This window comes from Ananas comosus, linkage group 13 (genome assembly GCF_001540865.1).
Source record: "Ananas comosus cultivar F153 linkage group 13, ASM154086v1, whole genome shotgun sequence".
Lineage (NCBI taxonomy): Eukaryota > Viridiplantae > Streptophyta > Magnoliopsida > Poales > Bromeliaceae > Ananas > Ananas comosus.
Genome location: NC_033633.1, coordinates 6897325 through 6913689, shown reverse-complemented (window position 1 = coordinate 6913689; position 16365 = coordinate 6897325). Strand labels below are relative to the sequence as shown.

General features: G+C 38.4%; 1 protein-coding gene and 1 long non-coding RNA gene across 5 annotated transcripts in view; one reads left to right on the top strand and one right to left on the bottom strand.

The window, feature by feature from the left end:
- The window catches only part of LOC109719407 (putative methyltransferase C9orf114), a 34315-nt gene continuing 19305 nt past the window's right edge, over nt 1356–16365 (bottom strand). For all 3 annotated transcript variants that reach the window (XM_020246068.1, XM_020246067.1, XM_020246069.1), the window contains exons 9-13: nt 5131–5249; nt 4961–5040; nt 3473–3542; nt 1867–1944; nt 1356–1769 (exon numbers count right to left, since the gene is read on the bottom strand). In XM_020246068.1, the coding sequence (XP_020101657.1) occupies nt 1695–1769; nt 1867–1944; nt 3473–3542; nt 4961–5040; nt 5131–5249 (422 nt within the window). In that variant the 3' untranslated portion in view covers nt 1356–1694. The remainder of the gene's footprint in view (nt 1770–1866; nt 1945–3472; nt 3543–4960; nt 5041–5130; nt 5250–16365) is intronic.
- LOC109719408 lies at nt 9640–11891 on the top strand. Of its 2 annotated transcripts, XR_002218677.1 has the most exons (3): nt 9640–9787; nt 10861–10975; nt 11715–11891. It is a non-coding gene; the product is annotated as an uncharacterized LOC109719408 (long non-coding RNA). The 2 variants fall into 2 exon arrangements; XR_002218676.1 differs by lacking the exon at nt 9640–9787 and having other exon boundaries at nt 10824–10975.

Sequence of the window (16365 nt, the reverse complement as noted above, 5' to 3'; positions counted from 1 at the left end):
TGAAATTTAGTTAAATTTAATAGTTCTACAAGCTATTAATTATTCTTTTAGCTGGTTTAGTTTTATTTACTTATAAAATTAGATTAAATTTATTAAGTTTGATGAATGTACGAATAAATTTGATAAAAATTTTGACAGCCAACTGACTAAAATTAAAAAATATTAGAATTTTTTAAAATTTTTTACGGTCTATATTATAAAAATTGAAGTTGAGAGGACCAAGGGGTCTCCCAATATTTTTTTAACTAACTAATTTATATTAATGATAATTACTATTTCTTGATATCAGGTATTTAAAATGCCTGCCTGATGTCATGTGGAATTAAAAAGGGGCAATTACTTAAATGACCCTGAAAAGTTTTCGACTTTCTGATTTACTCCTCTTAGAAGACTAACATTGAAAATACCATTTTTACGTTCCAACCTGTTTTAAATATACCTCTAGAGTTAAACTCCGTTAATGAACTGTTAACAATAATTGTTATCTGTATAAAATTATTATTTTTCCCTTGCAAATATATATACCTTTGTACGACTTTTCTTATTTACCGATATACCCTTCTACCATCACCAGTATTTCTTATTTGTCTTAAATTAAGGGCAAAAGAGGCATCTTGATTTTTTTTCAACTCTAGTAGATATTTAATTCATGTTTAACTCATGTTAACTTAACGGATGGTAAGGATATTTTAGAATAACGGAGGAACACATAAGGGATATATTAGAACGAAAAAAAAAATTGGAATAAATAAAATATTTCAACCATTTGTTGTTGTCGGCTAGAAGTACCTTCCAATCCAGATGACCGAGAATAATTCTATTGCATATAGTCCTTTCTAAAAGCAGTCCCCAAAATAAACTATCCTAGATATAGACCATCACATATACAGGAATTAACTATAAAAGCAAAAATACTAGAGCAAGAGAAATGTAGCTTTTTAGGTTGTTATTCTTCAATCTCCTCAACAAAACTAAGTACTCTCAACAGTTGACATCTGCACTAAATTTGCACCAAATTTGCAAAATAGTTGCCATAGCACAAATTAACCACCTGTTACACACACCCTTCAAGTATGATAGCGGCACAAATGATTAGTGCAAGCAGGCCACTAACCGTTCACAGCATCAACTACTTTTTTTTTTTTTTTCTAAATAATAAAGAAACAAACGAAGTTTTTATCGTATTTGGTTTTGTCAAACAAACAATAAATATAATGCTTACAAACAATCCAGCACTACCACCAAAATAGGCTATAAAAAAAAAAAAAGGGCCACACTAATGCCCTACAACCTCAAAAAACTATGAGATAAATAATGCCAAACACAATCAATTTTCCATTCACAACTCGTAGATATAGCGAAGGTCCTTTTTTCCACTTTGGTCCGATACTAAAATCTTTGTTGAGTTTATACCACTTTACTAAAACAGAGTAACTGTTAACAAATAAGAGCGTATTTAATATAACTTGGTTATACAGATTGGTTACATCCCCAGTCCCAAGTCAAAGCATCCCTTGTTAAGAACATTGGATAAAGAAAACTTCTAGCACTAGAACATTCACCTTGTAGCACATCCCATAATACTTGCAGGATCAAGAAATTCCTCCGGATGACTATTCTTGCCCAAAAATTCATAAGCTGGAGGGCCAGGTTATCGCGTATATGTCGATGTTGTTTTCACATTATAAAGGAAGCTACTTTCTTTTCGATTGTTGCTCCGCTCGCATTATTGGATCTTGAAAGTATTGGAGGGAGATTAAAATAGCCTCCTGAACAGAATACGAATATTGCATCATTTTAAAGAGGAAAAGCCACAGCAAGCGACAGACAACTGAAAATAAATAAGAAATGTGAAGTCATCGATACCTCAGTCCTAATGGTTCTGCTTCCTTGATGAGGACATGTATTCAGGTACGCACTAAATACATCATAAACGCGTTTTCCCTGTGGAAGGAAAACACAAATATCCCTTCATTCAAAATATTGCGTAAAGATATAATTTCCAAATCTTATAATTCAGAAGAGTTGAATTAGCAAAATGAAATTTATGTTGCAATGTAACTTGAGTTCCTACGTATTATCTTTTATACGGAACAATTTTGGAACTAATAATGTCCATCATCTGAACATGCAACAAAAATCACCCAGTGAATGGAAAGTAAGAATTGTTCAAAATGACTAGTGCAAAGTTCTGCAAGTTCGAATTACAATCAAATACAGAACTTACATCAAACGAAAAGAGATAGCATGAATTAAAAATTGCAATCATGTATGAGAAGTCAACAAAATACAAAATACATAGGAGTTAAATTTCTCATCTCTATGGGATGAATTGATCCTGATGATACCGAATCGGATCAATTCATCCCAATGAATTTACAGGAGTTAAATTTCTCATCTCTATGGGATGAATTGATCCTGATGATACCGAATCGGATCAATTCATCCCAATGAATTTACAGGAGTTAAATTTCTCATCTCTATAGTCCATAGGATTACATTCCCAGTATTGCGAAGGAAAAAAAAGAATGAAATTAGGATCTCATCTCATGGCTATTGAGAACGAATCAAATCAGATGGTTCTATTTCTCAATCCTTCTGAACATCACACATTACTTTGGAATAATTTATTCATAATATTTTATAATTATTTTCTAGAAACAACATGGCCAGATAACACAATTTGACTTTGCATATAACTTGAGAGTTTTCATATTCCCCTGAACTAATAAACAGACAAACTAATGCTTCCTCTCGCATAAAACATAATATTTCATAATTGATCCATTGCTTCCTCTGAGTATGGATGGCCTTAGATTGTTAGTAAAAATGACCAAGTATACAGTAATGACTACGCAAGGCCACTTCAAACAGTATGTAAGGAAACCATTTTAAGGAGTAAGATCATTTATCAAATAAATTTTGGTCTTTGGCTAAAAGTATGCAAACCACCTCAACTAGAGGCCGATTTGAAATAGGCCCTTGAACTTTATACTTTTTAATTGACACCCCTCAACTTTCATTCTCATTAGATATAGTGGAGATTTCACTAATTTAATAGTAAATTAGCGATACTGTTAAATTTAACAACTTTATCAACTTCTAACTGAGTGCTGATTCTACTAACGGTTAACCCAAGCAGAGTAAATAATGTTAACAGAATCCCCACTCAGATTAATAAATAAATCAAAATAATCAAAAGATAAGGAGCATCAATCAGAAAAAAAAAATTTGATCGGTAACCCCTTTTCCTTTCCTAGACCATTCAAAGTCTCCACAAATTTCTACCCAAAACTTGTAAGCATGCATGCATAAAGAATTCTTTTAGTTATGCCCCAGGCTGATTGCTGATTTCGAGCAATTTAATAGGTTCAATATGTCTATGAATAAAATTAATATCTGCATTTTCTTCACAAGAGGTTAATATAAATTTTATCTAAATTGGCACAGCATAGTGTTGAAAAAATTATACCTTCAAATTGCTATCTTCTTCAATGCTCTCTTCCAAACCGCCAAGTCCACCAAAAGCAATCAGAAGGTGCCTGCAAGACCATATTCTTAATCAACCAACATAGCAAAGGATGGTAAAGCTGGTGCAAAATTTTAATTGAACTTGTTGAACTTTAATACATATATATTTTTTGTTTTTTTGTTGTTTCTCTGTGAAATCTGAAAACTAACAAACACAACTCTCACTTTAGTGATACTAACCATGCAGGTTAGTTAAAAAATTATAAATCATTTGATACCGCTTAGAAGAGTTTAACTATTACAAGCTATCAATATAACACCATATTTCCAGTTAAGACTCCAAGCTCGTTAGCTGAATATGTAATCTCAGTAGAACATTTCGTACCAAAGACAATTTCTCTTCCGGAATCAATACTAGGACATCCTTAAAGTGGCATGTTTGCATATGAAATTCTGGCAATAAAATATAGGTACCTTTCTGACATAGACCTATCAGTTCACCATAGACTTTACTAGAAACTATGATAAAAATTTCAAATGAGTGCCTGTTTAATGAAATCATGCAGTTAAAAAGTAATCCTAATAGAACATAAGGAAAGAACAGAGCATGGAAAACCAAGGCCTTTTTCGGCATCTTTGCCATTCTTTTGATGTTTCAAATTACTATTATGTATAAAAGAGTGTAGAAAGTGAACGGTGAATTGCTTGCAATCCTTGCATCCAAGGTATATGTTTTGGCAACAAATAAACAAAAACTTGAAAGTAACTTATTTTTGCAAATCTTTGATTTTTTTTATTTTACTTTATTTTATTTTATTTTTTTGATGATGATATCATTCCTCACCAAGCCAAGGTGCATTGCAAGCTAGCCAACGATAATAGGAATATGTAGATCCACCCGCCAGCATATCCATTTATATATATAGAAATTGCATTTTAAAAACATAAAAAAATGGCAACAATGCCAAACAAAGGCAACGTGTGTTATTAAGTGAAAGCAAGGGAAGACGGGGAAAAAAAAGGTAATGAAAGGAACAAGCAGAACTTGCCACCAAAGCCGTTTTTACAAATGGATGCAGTTGCAAGCAACAAAAAAGATCAATCGATATGATAAATCATGTTTACTTTTAGTGAAGCAAGCTTCAGCCCATACTAATAAGAATCAAAAAATAAATTTTGGAAAATACCAAAGGTAATGCACATGTTCCAATAGATTTAGTGCATCTCATAAAAAATCTACAATGGCATCAAACAGTGGCATGTATGTTACAATTTCCAGAAATTATAACAAACTTTGCCAACTTATCCGAAAGAACTTAAATTTTTTTAGTAGCAGTCGAGGGACAACTTCAGCAATATAGATTTCATATGCAATACAAACTTACATTCTTGCCAACAACAAAATAGATAACTTGGAAGCCAAAATACTAGCACTGTAATGTTCTAATAGGTAATTATAAAAATGTCTTGGAGTGAAGTTGCTAACTACCTAAATGAAGGTATAACAAGCTCTGATGAATTAATTACATGGCCATGCTCTGAAGTACCAATAATATGATCATATCCACCCTAAACAATACAAAAGTTACCAACAGTAAGAAGGTTAGCACAAAGATTATAAGAAACAATAGAGCTTATGACACACGAACTTCACGATACCTTGAATGGTGAACTATTGAAAACAGTACTTAAACTTGAAGCATATCGAACTTTATAACCCCGGTACATTCCCATTTCTTCTTTTGGACTGGATGGTGAGACAACTTTTCGCAAACAAGCTAGACAATATCAAACAAAAAATAGTTAGAATACGCAAATAAACAGGTCCAACTCAAGAAAGATCAAGATCAAAATATAAACATGGATGTTACTCATTATAGCTCCAGTCAACACTACTTTTTTTTGAGAGAGATCAAGTTAACAGTGCTTGAACACTGAAGGCAATGGATATTGTTTTCATCCGAAAATGCATGGGGAAAGGGGAGACGAAAAAATGCAAGGATGCAGGAAAAGCTAAAGAAATCAGCCTAAATAAGTGTTTCTTTGCTGAAAGGTCTACAACAAATGTATTTTTTTAGCTAGTCTCAAATGTGTAATCGAATGCAGAGAATGCAAGACTTGATAATCACAAGGAAAGTTAATACAATACCACAATGAAAGTTAATAAACCCAGCAAATCTGACAAACTGGTTGAACCCTAGATTATGAACTTGCATACACAAAGCTCTTTCTTTATGATAAATAATCTGAAAATAGAGAAATAAATGGAACACATAATGGCAGCAAGATCTGGGGGAAGACAAGCAAATGTAAGCATATCTAGACGTTTTTATTGTTACTTACAGATTAAATAACACATCATAAACTTTAGGGACTCTTTTGATAGAAAAATTGCAAGAATAGAAAAGATGCCAAAACAAAACCGCAAGGCAGTATTTTCTGAAGCTGCATACTAGGATTTTGTAGGTCTTTTTCTTTTTCTCAATTCCTTCCTTCCTCGTTTACTCTGCCAAAATTTGGTCAAGCATTATATAAATGTCAGTTTTACATATGCATGATCAATGCATTTCATTGCGCCCACTGCATATTGCATGGTGGCCGAGCATTGGCTTAAGAACACATGTTCTACTTCTATTGGATATATTTTGTACCTGATCTTAAAGAGCTATTTATTTCATTCATGTTAAATGCGTCTGTGAATTGTCCAAGAAATTGATAAGATGAGGACGTATATTATAAAGAATTGAAAATTTGAGGCACATATTATTGAGAATAATTCCTAAATGCTCCCAATCGTTGGATCATCATGGAGATGATAATTGATCCGATTAAATTGGTGCATGTGTCACTTCTCTTTTGGGATGACGAGTCACAAGACATTAGTGTAGGGATACTAGAGCAAACGTACAAATGGTGATGCAGAGTCGGATTCAAAAGGAATTCAGATGGGATTCAGTTGAGTCATCCTTTATTTGTTTGAGCCAATTTTTGTATTAGGTTTGATTGAGTCATGTAGATATTAATTTTTCTAATTTTCGGAGTTATTATTTTTGTTAATTTATTTTGGCGATTGTTTTTATATTTTTTGGATTTTTCTATGCAATATAAATCTCTAAAAATTAGGGATATCATTTAGATTTTTTTTTTAAGCCATGTTCGGATTAGAAATATTTCTAAATCATGGGATTTCTTTTAGATTAATATTATATTGTGACGACTATAAATATAGTCTATGTCTTGTAATAGAGATAAGTTATAATAGAATAAAATTTGAGTTTTGTGTTTTCACTGCGGTCATGGTTATCTTTTTCTTCCTCTTGCCGCGTTTGCCGGTGAATCTCGTCCCTAAAAAGTTCTATCTTTTATCCCTCATCTTCCTTTCTAATTCTTGTTCTAAATTCTTCTCTCTAATTTTCTAAAAAATTATTTTAAATTTTTTTAAAATTGTAAAATTTAGCTTTCTTTAAATTTTGAGCTCATCACTATCCAGATAGATTAGGGTTTTCCTAATTTGCCATGGATCAAGTGATGTTAGAGAACAAAGGTACCTAGCGTGACCAACTACGAACACTTGTATAAATGTCTGCTTATTGTTAGTAACTAGTTCTATGTTGCTGTGGAATGACTGATCCGTAGACTTGCAACACCACAACCATTCAATATGAAGCTATTGTAGTTTGACTATGCCACGAACTCTTGATCCTAGCCATGGATTTTAGTAGGCATATATTGGCTGCTATGGGTTCCTATTAGGAATGGTTGTGTTTATAGGAGATCTATCACTTTCGGTAAAGAGATAATTAGTCCTATACTATTTTGTAAGACAAAGCTCAAAGATCCTCGGTCAAGGTAATATAGTACATACAAAGGAGTTTCCACGAATAACTACAGAAGCATCTATCCTATCAAATTTATCATAAGTGATTGGGTTTGACGAGTACTCCATAACCTCCAGTCAATCGGGATTATGCGATGGAAGAATTGTATCATATGGTAGCTGCACTTGAGGTTCAGTTCGATATTCACTTCTGACTGGATTGCAACTACATACTAATAGGCGCCATTGATGGATTGTGAGGCCTATAAAAATAATTATAGATGATTAATTATTCTCTGAGGGAAGAAAAAAAAAAAAGAGTTTTGATTCATCAAAAAGAAATTTCTATGATGATGTAAACAAGACTTAAAAGTGTCGTGGCACGGGGGCATGCCAATTGTTGCCTGACACGATACGGCACTGCCATGCCTCTGTGCCAACATGTAGCACGTTTGCGTGCCGATGAATACGCATGACCTTCTAGCGGCATGCTTTGATACAGGCTTATTTTAATTTTTTATCCCAATATCCTCTTATAATATTGTTTTGAAAGATTTAGTAAAATAATTATGAATATTAGCTATGTATAGGTTACTACACTCACCAATAAATATAGTGATAAGCCATTTTTACATATAAAGTACATTTATACCTCATAGATAATAAAAATTAAAATATAATAATAAAAATTCACAAGTACAATAACTATTTTGTGAGGACAGATCGATTTTTTCCTATGTAAATTTGACATCTTTTTAAATGTTATCATGTGTAACTTAATTTTTAAACTACTAGTCAAATTTCAGTGAAAAGGGCTTATAGTTAAAATTTTACATGATTAGTACTTTTCACTTAAAGTGAATAGTTACTCGTATTTCCGGGAGAGACCATTGAGTGTAGATGGCTTCTGTCGCATGCTCGACTCCGTTCCGAGTGATCCAATAGCTCATTTTCTACAGTCCAACTGCGTCAGACCCAATTGTGCTGACGGATTTACATTGGATGCACGGTTTTTGAGAAATCTGCTCTTATCGCAGATCGGCCATTTTGACGAAATTGGATTTTTTACGTAAAAAGTACGACATTTCATGTGTCAAATTACACGAAACTCCACGAGTAGGTGCAACTATACGTGGTGCACGTAGTGATGAATTTTCAGTAAGAAATTTCAATTTTCGAGGGGTTAAATTGCAGTTTTAGCAATTTGGGAATTTGGAGCACTTCTCATTAAGGCTATCATTTTATGTGAAGAGACTTGGAGTTTTGGCGAGCGCATGGGCTCGAGTGAATGTACACTCTGAAGTGAGTATGCCGATATGNACGACAAGAGTTCGATGATTAATTCAAATCTTTGTGAATTAAAGGTAAAATCGTAGTAACGCTGGTGAAACTAGTGTTAATCGAGCTCTATTTAAAAGTTACGTAATGTATCTATCTATCTATACATAGACCTTTGACATTTACGTTATCATCCTTTTGATACGATGATACGGGTATTAGTACTTATACTTACGTACGTAGTATATTATTTCCAAACGATGACAGTGCGGGGCCCTGGCCGCCTACGGGAGGGAGAGCTTATTTTCCGCAGATCTTATTTTCGCCTTCATCTTCGTTCATTATTATGCTTATCTTATCATTGTTGATCACTATAGTCTCGCTCATTTTAAGATAGTAGATGTGGCTTCACTTCTTTATTTCGATCTGTTATTTTCTTTGGTATTCGTCATGTTATTGACACAGATCATATTTTTACCACCAGAGATCATGTGACCATTTTGGGAGTTGGAGAGCGTTTTATTTTATTCTGTAGCTCTCCATCTGGTGGATCGTTGAGCAGTAGCTTCCTTCGATCGAGCTTCGTTGAGGGAAGGGCGCTAGGGACCGGAGTGGGACGCACCTTCCGAGACTTTTTGTAGCTCTTTTTCTCCCGCACATTGACATGTTTTGGAAGTATGAGAATAGACACGAATGGAATCGAAGTGGCTAAAGACCTCCAATTGCTATTGCTACTCTAAAGTTGAAATTTTTAGTCGATTTGGTCAAAATGATCAAATTAATACAAAATTGAAAATTAAATGCTTCCAAATTAAATTGGTAGTTTGGGCATAGAGATTAGTATGTTTTGGAAGTGTTGGGATGGAGTCGGAGCGAGCTAGAAGTGAGAAATGGGCTGCCAAGGCTGCGGCTGCCAGCAGGGACTGTTTTGTAAACTGCAGGGACTGTTTCGTAAACTGCAGGGACTGTTTTGTGAAAACTGCAGTTGCAGCATTGTGGAGGGGCTTAATTGCATTTTTTCTTAGTCTTATCTACAGCCAACAACCCCAGCAGCTTCATACGTATGGGAGCTTATCTTCTCACCTCTTTTTTTTAGCTTTTTCTTCCTCTCTTTCTCTAAAGCACTAGAATGGTTTTTGAAGAAGAGTTTAGTGAATTTGGGTATTGTGAGCTGAGAAGAGGCTAGTGAGCAGGGATTCAGCTAGAAAGAAAGAAATTGAGGTATGAATTAGAATATTTCTTAATTAGAGTGATGTTATCTACTCTAGAATGAGTTGAACAAATGGATAGTTAGCTTTTAGAGCTTATATCACCATGAGCAAATCTCTAATAAGCTATATGTTGGAAAGAATGCATATGAATTATTGGTTAGAAATATGAACGAGACTTAAGTTGGTTGAGATCTTAATTAAGGGTTGTTCTAACTACCTATGAGAGGGTTTTATATGATTAAAGGCTTGTACGTAGTAGTATGTAGAAAGCCTAGAGATTATAAAAAAAAATATAGCATATCCATGTATATATATATATATATATATGCCTAGCTTATTAAGAATGAAGTTTGGAGTAAATTAGCTCAAATTCCTGAATGGGAATGATGCTAATTGCTGTATAAGAAGGTTAAATTATGCATAATTTAGCTTATGGAGTTGATATAACCATGGATTAAACTATAAAGAGCTATATGTAGTATAGTATATAGGTGAATTATGGAATAGGGATAAAAACCTGAAATAGGTTGATCCTATTTCCTATTTAATGTTATTGTGTTTAAATTAGGGAAGAGTTTGAATGATAGATTATGATTGTTAAGCCTCTAAGTGCCATGTGAAACCTAGAGCAAAATGTCTAACTTAGAATTTCTAAGTTGCTAATGTCTATTCGACTGTATGAATCTAGAGAATGCTCTATGTTGATGTCAAGTGGACTAGTTTGGGTGAAAAGTAGTTAATGTGAAAGTTCTATATAATATAAGGTGGTGGAATGTGAACAAGTTGTACATATAAATGTATATGTACATGTATATACGTATGAATGTATATAGGCTTAGTGTTGAAATGGAAACTGAATTAGGTAAGGTTGAAGTTCTGCATTAGAATAAATAAAACTGTTGGGTAAAAGACTGGAATAAAAGAGTATATGTATAGAGGCCTTAACACTATACATATATATATGTATGTTAAAGTGAAATGCAAGTTTTGTTAGAATAGGAGTATAACTTAAGTTTAATCTCTTTTATTCCTTTATAAATGAAAGTTAAACTTGCTCGAAAGTCTAAATTGACATTCCGACAGGTCGGCGACGCACTAATTACAGTAGAAGCCAATTCGGCTCTAATTGCATTGAGTCGCGTGATATTGTTGTTGGCACAGTTCGAGACGTGGATTCTAGTTGTTGACACCACTACAGGTGGGTGGTGCTATCCGAAATCTTTGAATCACCTTTTATGTCTATGCTAATTCATTGAGCATATTAGCATTATAATCATGCATCATAAGGTATTGTTATTATGTAAATGATATTTGATTATGCAAATGCTTATCGACCATGAGAATATATGAACAATAGAATGTGAACATAGGACCCTATGAATGCATGGACTATAATAATAGTAAACTTGGTGACATTTTAATTAGAGATTTGGTTAGCATCGAGAAAAAGAATTGCGAAACTAGCATAAAGAGCTAGTTAGAGTTAAGTGTGACATCGTCTATTGTTGAATCCTCTAAAGGAGGATCAGATCATACTCACATTCGTTTGGTTCAAGGTAGGTCGCTCCTCCTTGAACGATGAGCTCCGGAGTAGTCATCTTTACTGGACCAGGAGGTGCGTCTCCCCCAGTTGACAGTCCCGTCGGGTGTAGCTTGCGTCTCCCCGATATTTGGGATAGTGTCAGTGAGTTATTGTTAACCAAAGGGTTAACCAAGTAATTGGGTAAATTCAATAAAGCATGCATGCATATTTACAGTTTTACATATTATTCTTTCAGCTTTGTACAGGCATTGTAGTAGTTACATATTAAAGTTGGTTACTATCCGTTTACTTTCTTGCCTACATATGCCTGAGTAGACCTAGTGGGTGAGTCGGCGAATTCGGCGGTCGAACCCACTGGGAACTTTCAGTAGTTCTCACACCACTAACCATACAGGTTCCAGTGCGAGCGGTGTGGCCGAGGACCGTGGCAAGAGCCCTGCAGCCTAACTAGTTGACACCAGAGTATAGTAGTTTACCATTTTGGATTTCATGTGATACATTTTGATGTACAGAAACTTGTAAATGAGTGTATAAAGGGCATATAAATAACTAAATGTTTCAGTTATTCAGTTATGTATGTTTAGTTTAAAAGTTTTAAATTATAGTGAATTTTCAGTATAGCTAGCTTACTATCACTTGTGTTTGTTGCTTGCCCTCGTGCAAGCCATGTATATTGAAATGTTATCCTGGGAATTGTTTATTTCTTTATACATGTACTCATTGTTGTTGAGCCTTGGGCGGACAGAGGAGGTTCTGTCCGTTCGGCGTCTGTGCACGGGCCCGAATCGACCAAATCGACGATAGCGGGACGTGACATCAACTCTCTAGGTGATCCCGACTGCTGTCCTGCAGCCGTGCCGCTATCACCGCCGGTCCTGTGAGGTCCGGCGACCCTCTCCAAGGCTTCCCCGGCGTGGCTGTGCGCCAGAAAGCCGCCGCGGCCGAGAGGAGCCCCGAAGACCTTAGGCGCCCGCAGGGCTCCATCCAGCCGCCACGCTACGCCGCCACGAGTCGTCGCCGGCAGTCCTAGAGAGTCTACCAGCGTCGCCCCTGGCCGTCCCGATCTGCCGCTACGACGGATGGTGATGCCCTAGCCGGGGTTCTACTTGGGAGCTCCGTTGTCACGTCGCGCCGTCGCTACCGCCCACCACCGACCGTCGGGGCCGCCCTCCCCGGCCTCAAGTGGCCTGCCGCAGTCGGCCCTGGCCTCCCCTGGCCACCGCCGCCACCGCTTGGCTCTCCTGTAAGGAAGTGAATTCTCGAAATACAAGAGTTAGACTTCATTCAGAATCGACCAAGGGTCGTGTTTGTGAGCTTTAGAAAAGCCAAAGATACTAAAATCACCAAAAGTGCATTGGAAGTGAGTCCACGAGAGCAAATAGGGCAAAACCTGTACTGGAGCAAAGTTGCTCCCATCGGCTGGTGTTGCGGGGTTGCTTGAGGCAACCGGTCCCTGGCAGTGAGGGACCGGTCCCCGAACGCGAACCGAGCGAGAAAGCCAGAAATTTGGCTAAGTCCTGAAAATCCTACTCTCGGGAACCGGTCTCTCAGGAAGGAACCGGTCTCTCGAGGACCGGTCTCTCTGGGAGAGACCGGTACCCGAACGCGTGACCCGAGCTGAAGCTCTCGGGGACCGGTCCCAAGTCGGGGAGACCGGTCCCTCCGCACGCAGAATGCCCAGTGAGGGTTGTGCACAGAGTGAAAAGTTGAGGGGGCCAGTTGGATATTGTCACAATATGAGGGCTTGTGGTTCCTCTCTCTCTCTCCAACTCTCATTTCTCTCCCTCTCTCACACTCTCTTGCTCCCTCTCTCTCTCTCTCGAAGGAAAAGAGGAGAAGAACAAGAAGGAGAAGAAAAAAAGGAAAAGAAGGAAAGGAAGGAGAAGAAGAAGGAGATCAAGAGGAAGACCATGGACATCTTCCCCTCCCTCTCCTCTTCTCCTTGGTGTAGCTAAGAGGTAAGCTACCAAACCCTAGCTTATGAAACTTAGGGTTTTTGGGTTTTGAGCTTTGAAAATGGGGTCAAATGGACCCCTAGCACCATTGTTGGTAGATTGAAGCTAGAGTTAGGGTTCCGAAATGTAAATGGCATGATGGGAACCCTAGGGCACCAAAATAGAATTTTTGGTAAAGTATGAGATTGATCTCATTTGAGGCCTTGCAAACCTAATTGCTAGGTAACGAAACACGGGAGCGAAGTCGGAATTTCAATTCGTTGAGCGGGTCAAGGGCTATCGGCAAAATAAGGCTGATTGAGCATCATTTGGACCAAGAAGACCGAGGCTTCGTCGTAAAGGACGCCGAAGCGCATTTCTAGAGCCTCCATACCCTCAAGAGGTGGGGAGTGTCATCCCGAAGCAACCGGGTTTCTTTTTATGCCTAAGTTAATTTTATTCATCATATGTTGATTGTGCATTATAGGATTAGTAGAAGTATATTTTCATTCCTTGCATGCTTACTTAGTAGTGTAATGGTATGGACTTAACACTTGGACTAGGGAGGCATGAGGATTGGGTCTTGATACAAAGAATCCTATAGTGGCAAAAGTGATGAACTTGGACATAGCCTAGTAGAGGGGCATTTAACTAGTGTAGTAGAAACACTAAACTTGAACGAGTGGCATGTCAACTAGTAGAAAACTTACTACAATGATCGAACGAGTGGCATCGAGTCTAGTGTAGTAAACATGACATGGTTCTCGGGACAGTAGAGATCCCAGCATCTAGGATGCATTGTATATTGTGCAGCAGAGGCACATTGACCCTAGTAGACAGGGTATCCTCTTGTGAGGATTGGATCATACTCACTAATCTGTTTTTGCGTGGTAGCTCCACCGAGGCACGAGTCTTCGGAGTACTTCACTAGGGGCAGACGTAGTTGTCCCGCAGACGGTCTCGGTGTGCGAGTGCAGCTTCTCCTCACCTATGAGATTGAGAGTGAGTTGAGGGTTTAACCTACGGGTTAACCAAGTAGATTGGGTAATAAACATGAAATGCATAGTAGACTTGCATTATTATCTTGAGTAGACATAGTGTATGTTGTAGATTACATTGCTATGCACCTTTATATACTCATGACATGATACTAGTATGATAGTAGTTGTTGCATGCATTATTATCATTGATGGCATGATATAGTAGTTGCTGACTCTTATCTATATATCTATCTATCTCTCTATCTGTGCCAGCTTAGACCTAGTGGGAAAACTGGCGGCGTCGGCGGCCGAACCCACTGGGAACTATATTTATATAGTTCTTACCCCATGTGGTTTTGGAGTACAGGTACATACAGAGGCGAGTCGAGCGAGGACCGCGGCAAGGGCGTAGCGCCCTAAGTGAGCCTAGTTAGTAGCTTTTTCTTTATGCATTAGAGTACCCTCGTGTACTAGATGATGTTTTGGATAGTTATTGGAGAGCTACTTGTATTTTGAGGAAAACATATATTTATATTTTGGAAGACGAAAATATAATATATTCAAATGATGTAAATGTTGAATGGTTGTAATAGTTAGACTATCTCTCTTTATACACTTGTATACCACTTGTAGTTCTTGCTTTTAGTTATAGTGCACTTGTGTGCATCGTATCGATCATGTATGTTATTTAAGCATTCCCTCGACGCTTATCTGTACATGATCTGATTGCTTGGCCTTGGGCGGACAGTAGAGGTGCTGTCCGTTCGGCGGTCCGTCCGACGCGCCCGAACCGTGCCAAATTGGTAGTAGATTCGGGGCGGGACGTGACATCTCCCCTGCCCAGCCGAGGTCTGTGCTGGCCGAGCTTCTCCAGCCGCCGCCGCCGCTCCCTATAACCGGCCAAGGGGAGCACTGTGCTCCCCTCCCCATCCACTGCCGACCTTAGCCGGAGCTCGTGCCGGCGGGCCGCCGACAACCAGCCGAGAAGCCCCCTGCCCCCAGCCCCTCAATCTAGGGCTTGCTTGGCTCCCCACGCTGTTCATAGCAATCCAACGCTCCTCGAGTCCTCCAAAAGTGAGCATGGTGATCCTCGTCGATCGCTGAACACGGTGCTCACCTCAATTTCAGCCGACGACCCTCCATCGCAGAGCTTTGGCTCCCCCACTCCCCTAGCCACTTGGTCGCTGAACTTGGAGAAGCTCCACAGTGCTCCTCGACTATCGTACATGCTCCGGACAGCGAGATGGTGTTCGACACATCGAGATCTATCATCTTGTGCCCTCGCTCCGTCTCGGAGGTGCGCGTATTTTTGTAATGGCCCTAAACACCGCATAATTTATATATATTATTGCAATTAGTTGGTCCCTTAAGAACAATTTTTGCAATAAGGCAGTGTGGACTGTCTCAGGCAGCATGTGGTCACTGTTTGTGACCCTTTGGACTTGTCCAATTTCCGAAGCCTCCGTGCGAGCGGATGTAAGGTTTCGGCATGTTTTCAGCGAAATCATCGGTAGAACGCAGTTTTGCGTCGCGTTGGGCTTCCAGCCACGTGGTTGCCCGAACATCATCGCCTAGCCTCGTTGGCTGCCCGCCTTGGTCACCTCGTGTGTTCGAAGGTGACCGACGAGTAGCGGAGGCTTCCGGTGCCAAAGTAGACATTTCCGAAAGCCCGATAGTGGACAGTCGATCGGCGATGACCGAGTTGACTTGGAGACTTGTGTTTGTTGTCCGAACACCCAAATAGATGTGTTTCAAGACAGCGGGTGACTCCCGGTGCGAGTCGGTGCGTTTTCGGGATCCTCGGCAAGTTTCGGGAGTCGGTTTTGGAAAACCAATTCCATAGGTCGTCTTGGGTTACGAGCGATGTGTTTTGAATCATGTGGGTTAAATCCTGACTCGGTGGACCTGTCGTAGGTCCGGTTGGCGTCCCTCGCCTCGCAGGAGCTAGACGCGACGACTGACACAGGTGGCTACTTCAATTCGAAGTCGGTTCAGCAGCATACACTTGGTGACTTCCTCCCCTTTCTTCTCTATTATGATTGCTTACTTTATCATGCACGACATTGAGTATCTTGCACGCTATTTTTAAATTGTATGCCCTAGAAGCAAATCGAGCGGACATATTTTTAAA